The sequence below is a fragment of the Anguilla rostrata genome, chromosome 3 (assembly GCF_018555375.3).
Source record: "Anguilla rostrata isolate EN2019 chromosome 3, ASM1855537v3, whole genome shotgun sequence".
Taxonomy (NCBI): Eukaryota; Metazoa; Chordata; class Actinopteri; order Anguilliformes; family Anguillidae; genus Anguilla; species Anguilla rostrata.
In genome coordinates this window covers 70,176,447-70,191,475 of record NC_057935.1, presented here as the reverse complement: position 1 = coordinate 70,191,475, position 15,029 = coordinate 70,176,447, and the positions used below count along the sequence as shown (strand labels likewise).

At 39.6% G+C, this 15,029-nt stretch overlaps 1 protein-coding gene across 8 annotated transcripts in view; it reads right to left on the bottom strand.

Moving 5' to 3' along the window:
- Positions 1 to 15,029, bottom strand: part of LOC135251784 (uncharacterized) — a 128,249-nt gene that overhangs the window by 15,520 nt on the left and 97,700 nt on the right. For 7 of the 8 annotated variants that reach the window (XM_064329562.1, XM_064329556.1, XM_064329561.1 and 4 more), the window contains 3 exons: positions 6,028 to 6,351; positions 5,434 to 5,742; positions 4,636 to 4,734 (listed from right to left, as the gene is read on the bottom strand). The exons of the other annotated variant lie outside the window; for it this stretch is intronic. In XM_064329562.1, coding sequence (XP_064185632.1) covers positions 4,636 to 4,734; positions 5,434 to 5,742; positions 6,028 to 6,351 — 732 coding nt within the window. The remainder of the gene's footprint in view (positions 1 to 4,635; positions 4,735 to 5,433; positions 5,743 to 6,027; positions 6,352 to 15,029) is intronic. 8 annotated transcript variants of the gene reach the window in all.

Below are 15,029 nucleotides of genomic sequence, written 5' to 3'. Positions count from 1 at the left end.
ACCACTGCAATGTTCTAAGAAGTCAGAACTTGCTAAAATACTGTAATAAGCACAGACATGTGTCTTGTTTATAAAATTCTAAATGGCCAGTCCCACCTCCACACACTACCATTGTAAAGATAAACCCTTTGAAGGGTAGGTTTTTTGGAATGTTTCATCAATGTTCTGAGTCAGTGTTCTAGAACTCCATTGCTTTTGATTTCCAGCAGCGATTGTTACATCAGCATTAGAACATTCATGTATGAACATTCTAATCGCATATTGGGAGCTTCCAGGCTTATACAGAAATCTAATAATAGCTCAACCAGATCTGTGGGAAAGTGGGAACTGTGTAGTTTCAGGAGGGAAAAGCACTTTTAGCTACTCACAGTTCTAGCCACACTGCCACTAGCCACTGTGGTGCTAGGAAGGGAGTTTGATTGCTGCTGTCCACCAGGGGGCAGCACCGGCCCCACATGCACACACAGGTATAGACACAGCTGTGCTGTATTGTAATCACTAGAGCAGTGGCCTATTACCTGATCATTGGGCCTAATAAAACGCCTGGTGCTCAGGCCTAAAGGAGAGAGCTTAGGGGGAGTGGTGTGATGGACTGTGTTGGGTGTAAGTTGATGCGTCTGAGTTTTGTTATTATTTTACCTGAGAAGCCTTTGGTTGCCAGATGGGCCTTTTTCCTAGTTTAGTGGAGGATTCTGTTGGGTTGGCTTTTTATTGGCAATGAATAACAGAATGTCTCTTCGCCACATGATCAGTAGCCACTCCCAGCCCTGCATCACACCACACAAACTTGCCCATCACGTCACTCCTTTGCTAGTACACTTAGGTCATGGCTAAAGGACAACCAACTAACAACCAACAATGCATGCATGGTGTTTAGACCAATACCCTGCATACTTAAGTTTTTCCTGTTTGTCTGGTACTTCTATTTATTTCATCATGATTTGACTTTCATGTTAATTGCTACATGTAGCAGGCTACCATGTGCTGTACATTGTTGTGTTTGCATGCAGCATGCTACAGTCTTTTCTCTGCTTTTCTGTGTGTGGCAGTCACCATTGCCATGGCTGATGCCCTGCACAGCCCTTCTTACTGCTGACCAGCCTTTTAACATGGTATACATCACAGGAAATGGCTCAAAAAAACAGAAGTACAAACTATTTTATCAAAGCTATTTCGGAATAGAGGTGTGTGTCAGGGTTTTGACGGGTTGGACCCAAGCGCACAGTAAAAAATGAGACTCAAAGGTGAATGAAACAAAAACTTTACTCATAACAAAAAAATGAACGGGAACAAACAAAAGGCCACGAGGGGCAATAACAAATGAAAACTAAAAAAAAGAACCAGGAAACACGTAAAGGAACTCAAAACAAAACAATCAAAAGGAAGCAGACACAGGGAACAGAAACACAGCAGAACACAGGCAGGTTCAACAGCAGGCAGGAACACAGTCAGAAACAAGAAATGATACATACAAGTCAGGAACAAACACAAGGGACCAGCATCTGAGTCAAGGGGACAAAGAACGTAAATAGACTGAAAACCAACAAGACACAGGAGGGCACACTTAATAATCAAACCAGGACAGGGTGGGAACAACAAGACACAATCAGAAACAATAATAAAATAATTGAAAGCAATAATACAATTAACAGGGGAACGAGCAGGACACAAAACAGAAGTGCCGCCATCTGGCGGCCTAACAAGGAAAAACAGAGACAGAAACAGAGAACCATGACAGTGTGATTACTATGGTAACTGCAGGCAGAGGCCAGGGGGAGATGGTTCATTCGGCCCAGAAAACACTGCATGTGCTGTCGGTGGCACAGTCACTAACTGTGTTTTATTTTGGGTTCTTATAATAATTAATGATGCAGTTCCTTTCACAGCTGCTTTATTATTAAAAATAAATAGTATACTTCTTAACAACAGAGAAGAGTACACTGAAGAGCACACCACCATAGCCAGACAGTGCTCATTAGAGTGACTTGTGGCATATAACACTTTTACTTCAGGCTATAGAATGCCCCGTCTTTGTTCTGGCTTGGTATGTTAATAGTACAGGAAGATGTGTTCATCTATAAATTGCATTTGCAGACAAATTGTTTAGTATAGACATAAACATTGTTTTAATTAGCATCCAGTTGGAATGTGGCATTAAGTGAAGATCAAAGCGATATATTGAAGGTAGGGAGAGTGCAGTGTTAACCCCTTGCAATACTCTTCTGGTACAGAATCGCTAACAGTGTCTTATTGATTTTGGGCAGCTGCATCCCATCACATCTCACTATTGGGTTCAAATGTGCCCAAATGGTCCATTCAGCACTTTTAAATCATTGTCTTTTTGAAGTTGCTGGTGGTCTTCTAACATATTGTTCAGTCACAGTATTAATGTGAATCATTGGAAAACCCAGGATCCCAAAGAAATGTAATTTTGAAAACTCTCCTTGCCTCTCACATAGAAGGCTGTATATTATTGTTTTGTTATTAGTTATTATAAATTGTGTAATGCTATTACAATGCCAATGCAAGTTTTCACCCCAGCAGGATGATGTGCTATGATGTGTTATTAATGTTTGGATATTCATTTGCCGTGCAATTCACAAAGAAAAGTGTAACTGATAGAAAACAACATGATGGAATTTTCAGCACAAATTTTCCTTATCATGTAAAGAAACAGAAAAATAAATAGAAAATAAATCAACTAATCAACACATTTTTATTTTGACAGTGACATTTGTATGCTGAACTATTTACAACTAAGACAAAATTAACTCACAAAAGCATCATGAATAAATTAGCAATAAACAAGTAGGTATTGTGCACATCCCGAGCATAAAAATAACTAAAGAATGCAAAAATATTTGAACCGAAAGCAATATAAAATAACATTTTAAAATTAAATTTTTTTTTTGCCATTTTTCAAGAGCGGGAGATGTAAATAATATACAGCAATTAAAGTGTCAATCCTTAATTGCACTTTTATATGCCATATGCTGTCGGGTGCGACAGTCCTGCCAAGTATTTAGATGTGTTGACACACGCAAAGGAACATGAACTTGACCAAAACTCCAAAAAGCATCGTTAAATTTAAGTTTGATATGTGGCTCAATATTACTGTGTCAGACAACATGGTGGAGTGTCTCTAGTCTCTATCTTTCTCCAAAATACGCAACCGCTGGATTAATCTTTTAAGAAAAATACGCACGCAACGTGCTCCTAGAAGTAGCTTGAGTTAGATTTGAACTATGGCATTTGGTGCGTGAAAACAAACATTTCTGACCACCAGTCACCACAGATGTTGCTAAATCCAGCAAAATGGAATAATTAACAATAGACATCTGTGAGATCCGTGTGAAGCAGTAAAACAGTAAGTTTTTGAAAAATAACAACATAATCAGAGAATCCTTGAGTAGGAAGACAGAAAAGGATGTTCTGATTGCTCATAAATATTTTCTGCGTTGGTAGAGCAACACACATCAATCAGGAGAGACGACAGTTCTGATGGTTCCTGTTGATCAGCCAGTCAGCTGTAGGCTGAAACCCTTTTGCAGAAATGGGAGATGGTTGTGTCTGTTATATATTTGACAAGTGCTAATAATGGTTCTTTTTTTAAAATTAAAATATTTCACATTTTACAATATGCCCTTTATGTTTTATTAAAATTGAAATACATTCCTATCTGTTCTCTTCCTTTTTGAAGGCTAAATTCTGCACAGCTTGAAGACGTATTTATAGGCATCAGTGGGAGCTGTACAGACTGTAGGAGGGAAGCTCTCCATTGCATTGGTCCTCTAGGGCTTTGCTGATACAATCACTCCTCAGGCTGTGCTGACTCGTGGTTGTCAAGCTCACCTGCAACAGTGGAAACGGGAAACTGTTCAGTCTTTATCAGGCGCTGTTTTTGCGGAAACATGGAAGTGGTAACTTTTGCTCAAATTGACTCGTTGTACATTTGATTGCTGTTTGGTTCCAGACCTGCCCTAATTAAGGAATACAGATGTGCGTGCCTCTGCCACTCTTGTCTTAATTTGGCATAAAGCCTTAAAGATGTGCACTACGGTGTGTTTTCTCACCAGATTCTTCCTAAGTATTATCGTTCAGGACCAAGGCTGAACAATCCACATTTAAGTAAAAGCACACTGGAAGTTCTACTACTGAATCCTGTCCACTGTAGGGTCAACAGTGAGGCACATCTAATAGCCAAAGAACTCACGATTCAGTAACGCGATGTGTTAAAATGCACAAGCAGTTTGTTGTTTTCTGTGAATGCTTATCAGAAACTTTAGTCTTATCACCGCTGCTTTGACGTTAATACTCACAAACTGTAATTTAGAGTTGGTGGCTTTGTGTGTAATCGTTAGTGCTATATTTTCCTGGATTTGATTTTATTCAGAGATTTTTTTTGGATGATTAATGATGCTTATTTACCTTTTTATCTTCCAACATGTCTAACAGCATTCTAACGTATTCAAACATTTATGCTATTTAGCCAACATGCGACCACAGTCTGTTGATTTTTGTAAACTTAAGAGAAAAGAGGGCGGAGAATATGTCCTGTCATAAGATACTTTGAAGAGTTGAAAACTGGAAAATGTTGAGCACTTGGCTATTGTGTCCCAGTGCTAGTGTGCTTACTTGCTGGGCGTCTCCTGCAGTACCACATAAGAACCTTTAGCATCCCCAGGGTGGCCAGCACTACAATCACCACCCTGATCACTGTCTCAGTGCTCCATCCTGTGTGAGAGAGAATATATGGTTACTGTGTCTGATGTAGTCTGTTCCCAGATTCAATGTGTCTGATGTAGCCTGTTATCAGATGCAATGTGTCTGATGTAGCCTGTTATCAGATGCAATGTGTCTGATGTAGCCTGTTATCAGATTCAATGTGTCTGATGTAGCCTGTTATCAGATTCAATGTGTCTGATGTAGCCTGTTATCAGATTCAATGTGTCTGATGTAGTCTGTTCCCAGATTCATTGTATCTGATGTAATCTGTTTTCAGATTCAATTCAGATTCTGTTCTCATATTGAAACTTCTGTATCTTAAGATCTTAAGACATCTGTGTCTTTTGTTGAGTTTATTTAAGCCTTAAAGGGATAGTTCACATTTTTTACGTGTACTCAAATTCGGAGGGCTTGAGCCCGACATTTACCCCGATTTATTACATAATTTGCGGTGAGAAACTCAGTGGACCTGGGTCTAAAATATGTGAACTATCCCTTTAAGTGAGCTCACATAGGTGTGGTTGGAGGCATATGCATCGTTTTGGGAAGAGACAGAGAGACATGTCACCCCCTATGGTTTCTTATGGATTAATTGCTAGACTAGCTTGTATGCTTGTGAGACTTCAAAATTTTACTATAGAGACAAGGTAGTGTAGTGTCTCCCCCTAGGTTTTGATGAAACCTGTGCCTGTGGGTAGAGGATAGTACCTGGCTTTGGCTCTTCAGGTTCAGTGATGGGTGTCGGCAGTGTGAGGTGCAGGGGGACCTGTGCTCTGAGCATGCTCTCTGTGAACACCGCACAGGCCCAGTGCAGCTGGTCTCTACTCAGAATGGGCAGGGTGAGACTGAGCATCTTTTTTGGGTGCCCCTCACTCAGGACCTCCTGTTTTACGAGCTCCCCCCTGCCCCCCTTCATCCGGAGCCAGGCCAGGGTCACAGAGCCGATCACCTGTGATATCTCACAGTTCAGCATGACGGACTGATTCCTGGACAGACCACCAGGGGGCACTGCTGAGACTGAGAGCGCACATGTACATGGATTATTTATTTATTTTTCAGAAATTTGTTTTTTTATTCAGATAGCATCCATTATTAGTCATGGAGTTTCCGTGAGGTGCACTACCTTTATTACATGGAATCAGAACTTCTGTTGGTTAATGTTAGCCCTTGAGTGTAGTTACATTATATGACACAATATTGTAAAAAGTGCAACAAAAAAATCTACCTTAATTAGCGTCACGTTTAACTTTTCTATTATTTATTCAGTATTGTAAATTACAGAAACCTGAAGTGCAGACTTACCCTGAACAGTTAACAGTGTTACTGTGGCCATCAGCCAGTGATCAAAATGACAGAAGTACATTCCACTGTCTCCAAACTTCACTGGTGAGATTCTCAGAGGGAAATTAGATCCATTATAGCGCTCCAATGAGAATCTCTCATTATCTATCTCCATGGAAATCAAAGCATTCTCATATTTATCAGCTGAGGCCACAATGATTGCATTTGTTCCAGATGCCCATCGCCAATACGCTGTTCTGTATGAGGCTGGAGCACGGCAGATCAGCACCACCTCACTGCTGCTCAAACTCCCTCTGTACAGAGTGTGCTGTGTGCCACGTGTGCCTGAGGAATAAAGCTGTGGTTAGAATGCCTTTCTGCACACTCAGCACATATGCTACTGCTACAGGTAGTGAGCAACAAATAGAAAAACTTGCTAAAGTAAATGTACTCACACAGAGTGGGTGGAACAGGAGAACTCAGGCCTCATTACAGAATAGCCTATAATAAATACCCCACCTCCCACCATCAAATCTATTATAGGGAGCTATTATGAATCTTTAGTGTGATCAAAACATACATGGCCTATACAGTAAGTATATTTTATAGTTTTTTTTCTTAAAAGAAAAAATCACAGTATATTAGCATCAACAGTAACTGTCATTTTTATTTAATGGGTGAGACATTCCTACAGTATGGTAGCCTCTACTTTACATTTTGTCCCTTCTTTACTCCATTCTGGTTTTTGTGCACTACCATTGTCTCAGATGGAAACATGCATGCCTTGTTTGTAGAAATTTCAGCATTACAATGTTAAAATACTAAACATTTAAATATAGTTAAAATAGTTACATTTTTTTTCTTTTTTTATCCTTCAAAAATAATTTGCCACCAAACATGGGTCTGAGTATATCCAATTCCCACTCTAATTCTGAATCCCCCATTACTATACAGCCGCTCAATCCCTCACACATGGTGTCTCCAGCCTGCTTGTTCTCACTCCCCAGCCTACAGCTCACATTAGCTGAGTCAAAGGAACACGTCTCATATGCGGCTTTGGCATGCAGTCCACAAACACTCACCCAAACAGTTTTTGTGAACTTTGACTTGGTAGTCTGACACGCAACAATTGTAGTTTTTAAAAATGTGTTAAACCTTTGACAGCCCTCATTTTTAAACTGTGTTAAACTGTGAAAAGTACTTCCGAAAAGCCTTTTAAAATATGGAGGCCCAAGATTTCCTATTTAGAGTAATCTGCAATCACGCATCTATTGTACTGGAGTCTTAAGATGACTATGGCGATATTACTTGGATTTATCTTTACTCTTAATAAACAAAGTGCTTCACAGTCACAGGGTTGCTTATGAAAAAAGGTTAACGCTCAGGATGCTTTTGTAAATGCTCCAGTGAAAACAGGTATCCATAGTAACATACCATTTTCAATTTCAAAAAGTGTCCTGGGAATGCTGAAAATAAGTGCTCCGTTCCATCTGAGTGTGCAGTTATACGTTCCCTCACTGTATCGGTCAGCACTGTGGATGATGATGTGGGCAGTGTTGTTGTAGATCAGCGTTGTGTTAGCAGTAGGTTTTCTGTCCCTTTCCCAGTCCAGTTTAGCTGAATCTGGAAGGTGCGATACTTCACAGCTCCTGATCACATCAGAACCTTCTTTTACACTGGACCAGCGAGATGGTTTCACTGCAGGAGTAAAGAGCAGTTGATTTAGAGAAGCTTGTGAACCTTTTCATCAAATCATTGTGTGGGTTACATCTAAAAACAAGCCATCAAATTTAAAGAAATATACAGCCCTCCAGGTCTGGGAATAGTTGGGAATTCTACGCAGAGGTGAAAGAAAAAACATAACCGTGAAATGAAATTTTCCACCTTGGTTTTTGTGCTATGTACTCAGAAATGGACAATTCTTCACTCTCTAAGAGGTTATTTAACACTTAACATTTTTACTGTGCAGCTTTACATGCATATTAGTTAAATCTAATTTCAGATTAAACTTTTTTGAAAGTAAAATACAAGACATAACTTGAACTTTGTGTTATATATTTTTGCACATAGTATGAAAGAGATACTGTCTCATCTTATTAATAATATAATTTATAAAATGCATCAAAACCTGAATTTACCTTTTACAGCAAACACTTCAAACTGGGCCACTTTTACTTTCTCTGGTTTAGTTTGAATAAAAGTAAAAACTCCTGCACTTTGTAACTTCGGATGCAGATAAATGTCGTACATCCCTTGTTTTGAAATATACGCCTTTGACAAATTCCATGAATGCTTCCCATCGGACTGTATAGTTATTATTTGAGCGTTTGTGTAGCTTCCATCATGTGACGTCCACTCCCAGATGAATTCTGTCCCGTTGGTCTCAGCAGGGGCTTGTAGAGAGACCCCCTGTCCCTCCCCAGAAAGGAAGTATTTGTACTGTACCAACACTGCAGAAAGAGAACATACCAAATACAGAGATCTAACTAAGCACAAAACATGATAATATTGCATTTCAGTATGGAGGGAAATTACAGTTAGTTCATTAAAGATAAACATCAGATGATTAAACCCAGGTTAGTCTGGAGGATTATACAGATCTATAAATAGAGATCAAAATGTAATCCCTATAGTTGTAATGAATATTTCAGCTATATTTTACTCAACAATGGAAAAGTATTGTTTGTACCGATTATAGTCATGCTTTTAGTCCCAAGATCTGCATAATTACTTTTTTTGGTCCTCAATGTGGTTGTAGCATATAGCAAAGATATTCTTTTCAACATCCTGTGGTAGCCTACTAGTGGAAGGAGGCAAAACAGAAATTAAAACTGTTTGCCTTACTCTTAATCAGAAATGAACATTTTTAGATTCTGATAATGTTTGTGTTTCATGAATTTTACCATTGAAAGACATGGATTGTTGTAGATAGTGTATGGAGTGATTGTAAATCTGGCTTAATGATAAAGTTAGGATACTATGTCTTGAATTTGCATATATTACAGCATGTATACTGCTTTAATAAGATTATCAATCACACTATCATTAACTATCATCATGTGTAACTGCTTGGCATTGGAATATGAGGGACTTTCACTGATAAAGGTAGTACGCTGTTACATTGAAACTTTTGCCTCCTCTCAAATTTTAAACTGAAAACAAACATACAAAAAAAAGAAAAAGGAGCCTGGATCATTTAACATAGTAGTAGCAGTCTGTGTGATAGTGTTTCTGCTATAAATAAGTCTTTTTCTATGTTCTGCTATATGACTGTATCATAGTTTTTATATAAATTTATGCATTTTTATACTGTAGGGTTTTCTATGTCCTGCTACAGTATGTGACTGTATTATATTTACTAGAAACTGAAAAAAAAGTCTGAACCAATGTATATAGTAGTAGCAGTTTCTGTGACACTCCTTCTGCAATAAGTAAGACTGTCTTTTTCTATGTTCTGCTATGTGACTGTATCATACTTTACTTTTCTATAGTACAGAGAATTGACAGTTTATCCATTGTGAGGTTCTATTATTCTTGTACATTTTGATGCATTTTAATGAGTTTTATATATGAATAAATTAATACATTAATTAATATATGATTGAGGCAGAAAGAGGGACTCACTCTCAGCTGAAAGTCTGTGATAGTGTCCTGATATCCACAACAGGGTCCACAACTGTACCATTGCCATGGCTGATGCCCTATGCAGCCCTTCTTACTGGTGTCTAGCCTTTTTACAAGGGTACTTTTTCAGGAAATGGCTAAAAAAAGAGGACGTACCTCATCTGACACATTGCCTGACAAGCTGGGTGCAAGGAAGCAAAACCACACTGAGATGCCTTGAGTCTGTGTGCAAATAAACCCTTAAGAGCCTGGACAGAAAGCCATAAAGCCATCACTGTCCTAAGAAGTCACAACTGGCTAAACTAGGAAACCACTGTAGTAAGTGCAGCCATGTGTCCATCCATTATCTATACCATTATCTAAACCCGCTATACAGGGTCACTGGAGCCGATCCCAGCGTGCATTGGGCGAGAGGCAGGAATACACCCTGGACAGGTCGCCAATCTGTCTCCGGGCACACACACCTTTCACTCTCACACTCATACCTTTGGGCACTTTGGAGTCTCCAACTGGCCTACCTGCATGTCTTTGGACTGTGAGAGAAAACTGGAGTACCCAGATGAAACCCACGTGGACACGGGGAGAACATGCAAACTTCACACCAAGCCGAGATTCGAACCCACAACCTTCTTGCTGTGTGGCGACAGTGCTACCCCCTGCACCACGGTGTCTTGTTTATAAAATTCTAAATGGCCAGGCCCACCTCCACACACTACCTTTGTAAAGGTTTTTTGGAATGTTTCTTCAAATTCTGAGTCAATGTTCTAAAACTCCATTACTTTCGGTTGCCAGCAGTAATTGTTAGCATTAGAATGTTTAGGTACAAACATTCTAATCACAAATTTCCACCTTAAAGGCTTATAAATAAATCTAATATTAGCTCAAACAGATCTGGGGAAAAGTGGGTACTATATCGTTTCAGGAAGGAAAAGCACCTCACAGTTCTAGCCACACTGCCACTAGCCACTGTGGTGCCAGGAAGGGAGTTGCAGTGCTGCTGTCCACTAGGGGGCAGCACCAGCCCCACACACAGATATGGACACATCAGTGCTGTACTGTAGTCACTACAGCTGTGGCCTATTACCTGATCATTGGGCCTAATAAAAGGCCTGGTGCTCAGGCCTAAAGGAGAGAGCTTAGGGGGAGTGGTGTGATGGACTGTGTTGGGTGTAAATTGATGCGTCTGAGTTTTGTTATTATTTTGCCTGAGAAGCGTTTGGTTGCCAGATTGGCATTTTTTCTTGTTTGCTGGAGGATTCTGCTGGGTCCTATAGGAAATAAACAGCAGAACATTTTTGATTTTCCTGTCTGTTCGCCACCTGATCAGTAGCCACTCCCAGCCCTGCATCACACCACACAAACTTTCCCATCACGTCACTACTTTGCTAGTACACTTAGGTCATGGCTAAAGGACAACCAACTGACAACCAACAATGCATGCATGGTGTTTAGACCAATACCCTGCATACTTAAGTTTTTCCTGTTTGTCTAGTACCTCTATTTATTTCATCATGATTTGACTTTCATGTTAATTGCTACATGTATCAGGCTACCATGTGCTGTATGTTGCTGTGTTTGCATGCAGCATGCTACAGTCTTTTCTCAGCTTTTCTGTGTGTGGCAGTCACCATTGCCATGGCTGATGCCCTGCACAGCCCTTCTTACTGCTGTCCAGCCTTTTAACATGGTATACATCACAGGAAATGGCTCAAAAAAACAGGAAGTTCAAATTATTTTATCAAATCTATTTTGGAATGGAGGTGTGATTACTGTGGTAACTGCAGGCAGAGGGCAGGGGGAAATGCTTCATTCGGCCCATTTTTATGAGCTTTATATATGAATAAATGAATGAATGAATGAATTAATATATGATATAGGTGGAAAGAGGAACTCACTCTCAGCTGAAAGTCTTTGACAGTATCCTGATATCCACAACAGGGTCCACAACAGTACCATTGCCATGGCTGATGCCTTATGCAGCACTTCTTACTGGTATCTAACCTTTATACAAGGTATACCTTACAGGAAATGGCTAAAAAAAGGGGAAAGACCTCATCTGACACATTTCCAGACAAGCTGGGTGCAAGCAAGCAAAACCACACTGAGATGCATTGAGTCTGTGTGCAAATAAACCCTTAAGAGCCTGGACAGAAAGCCAAAAAGCCATCACTGTCCTAAGAAGTCACAACTGGCTAAACGAGGAAACCACTGTAGTAAGTGCAGCCATGTGTCCATCCATTATCTATACCATTATCTAAACCCGCTATACAGGGTCACGGAGGGTGCTGGAGCCGATCCCAGCGTGCATTGGGCGAGGCAGGAATACACCCTGGACAGGTCGCCAATCTGTCTCCGGGCACACACACCTTTAACTCGCACACTCATACCTATGGGCACTCGGTGGCATTTGCTGTCGGTGGCACAGTCACTAACTGTGTTTTATTTTGGGTTCTCATAATCATTAATGATGCAGTTCCTTTCACACCTGCTTTATTATTAAATATAAAAAGTATACTTCTTAACAACAGATGAAAGCACACTGAAGAGCCACCACCATATCCAGACAGTGCTACCCTGTACATAAATATGTTGCTTATTTCTTGAACAATATCACTCCCTGCTGTTCGTACATTAAATAGTCAACAAACCGGAGTACACATTTTTTAATACACAGAAAAAGAAAAAAAAATTGCAGAAAAAGTACAGTATATTTTCCAGAATACAACTGAGTTGTTCACAGTCAAAATCTAAATATTATCAGATACTAGTAAAAGCTTCTTAGCAAGAAAGAATGCAACAGTGGCATATTTACATAGTAACAGATCTTGGAAATATCTGCAGATTGTCTTTTTCCATCTCTAATTGAGTTGCACTGAACAGACTTGAAATGTTAAGTTTTAAATGTGGCCATTTTCTTTCATTTATCCATTTGAATCATTGAGTAGTTGTCCATATTACGTTGTGCAGACGCTTGCATAGACCACTTTATCATTTTCTTCTTGTTCCTGCAGAAATATGACATATCAGCATTATTGTTAACATGAACTTAGAACATGGAAGAAATATTTTGGCTGATGAACAAGGCCATCAACCAAGTGAGGTAAAAGTATTCGGTTTACTAAATATTTGTGAATTAACTGTGAGTTTTGACCGTTACTGATTCAAATTTTTCAGCAAAGTGGACCACCCATACACAAAATTTGACCGTTTATTATTGGTTGTATCAATATGATTTGCAGTGCCTGCATTATTATACGTAGATTAACAGAAAATCCTTATGGTGTTCTCCTGAGTATCCCAGAGAACATACTTACAGAACGAGACTGGGGGTTCAACTGCCTCCGTCGATGTCTGTGAGGGTCTGCAACACCAAACAGTGGTGAAAAGAATAATTTGGCTACATGACAAAATAATGACTTTACTGTAGTAACTAAAGTTCTTCACAAGCAGCAACAACACAAAATGATGACCTCTACTAACTGAAGTTGTTCAGTAGCAGCAACAACACAAGCTGATGACATCACTCACAACTGAATTGCTTCAGTAGCTGTAACACCTTGCTACCACTCACATAAACGTCACCTACAATCCCAAGTAATTATTATGTGGACCATCACAGTCCTAATACTGAAAATAACATAATAAATGACATTATTCTCAGCCCTGCTTCTCCAAAAACAGCTGTACCTTCTGGACACTCGATTGAGCTGCTTGGACATGATTTTCACCTCAGCATAGAGTAGACTCAACACATGGAAAAGTACATTGCGACACTTCATGAAACGGCACATTGAGATTAATTGTAGGTTCTGCTTGGTTGCCTTTTCCAGCAGTATGTAAACTTTTTCTCCACTTATATTTTGAAGTTACAGCTATTATCGCTCATAGCTATTTCTGGCATAATGTATTATGTAACCTTAAAATTATAAGTCATCCTTCAGCAGACAGGAAGTTATTAATTAAGAACACCTAACAGATAATTACTATTCAGAGTTACAATTATGGTAGGGAGGAAAACCAGCATAAACAGTGAGTCCCCAGGACTGAGAATGGAACCAGCAAAATTGTTGACTATCAGCGGTTTTTCAGAAAATTAGGCCAGCAATAATTGGTTGGAACACAAATCATCCACCAGCGGTCACACCAAGAATGGAGATATTGCACCCCTTGGCACCCCAAGAATAATGTGTGCCCAAACATTAAGAAAGTTGCTACCAATTACAATCATTGGAGAGAACTCATAAACTGGACAAGAGTAACATAGCCATTTTATAATTAAGATAATACTGCAAACTTACCCAGACTGGGAGTGGACAAGGAAAATATTAAGTATTGGAGCTCCTCACTGTCATTCTCCTCTTTAGGGGTATCCTGGTTTCCTATTAGCAAGAAAATATATAAAAATGTTATATATATATATATAAACATATAAGTATGTATGAAATGTATAATCCATATATATGTGGCGCCTGCTTGAATCTGACTCCAGGGCCCACTTGTGCTTGTACAGAGTGTCTTAACCGCAGAGGTGGGAAGTCCCAGGCTCAGAAAGTAAAAATTTTGTTGTGTGTTTATTCCACCCATCAACTCAGCCGGCTGATTTCGCAAAATAGTTCTACCGCCTGGCTGAAGGATTGAGCTAATTATAAAATCCAGGTGACTGGAACAAAATACCGGGGAGGACTTTCTAAACCTAGATTTTTTCCACCTCTGCTTAACAGTAAAAGTGTGTCTTTTTTTTGGTGCATATCGCCCTCTAGTGGACATGGTAGCAAATAAACCTCTGGTTTAGAAATTACATGTCGAATGACCAAGTGATCTATTTTTACTGAATCTTTTTCTCCACAGTTTGCCCACTTCCTCCCTTTACTCTTATTGTTTAAAGGAGCCGAAACAGTTTTCGAAACGGGTTTTAATGCTGGTGTGTATGTGGGTATGAGGCTTCGTATACTTCCGTTTTTAAACTATAACCGCTAGTGTGTATGAGGCTTAACTGATGCGGCCATAACCTCAAACCCAACCTCTAACCCTGACAGGAAAAGGCCGGTTTTGTCCTGCCTGTGCAATCTCATACCCGTCATATTTAGCAAATGATTTTGGGCCAGATTAAACCTGCATTTGTCAGACCTGGGTCAAAAACGTATCTGTTTTAGATTCAAATACATTTTTACGCTTTACTGATCTGGTCTGGTGTATTGGAACCAATGAAATACTCTCAAAAAGTGCAATGCCTACCTTCTGGTCATATTGGCATGCTCAATTACACCAGGCAAGATCAATAGAGCACAGAAAAGTATTTGAATCCAAAACAAATGCGTATTTGACCCAGGTCTGATTAATATGGTCCGGGCAGAGGGAACTCCTGGCATACCTGCAACTCAGCCTCCTTTTAAGAGAAG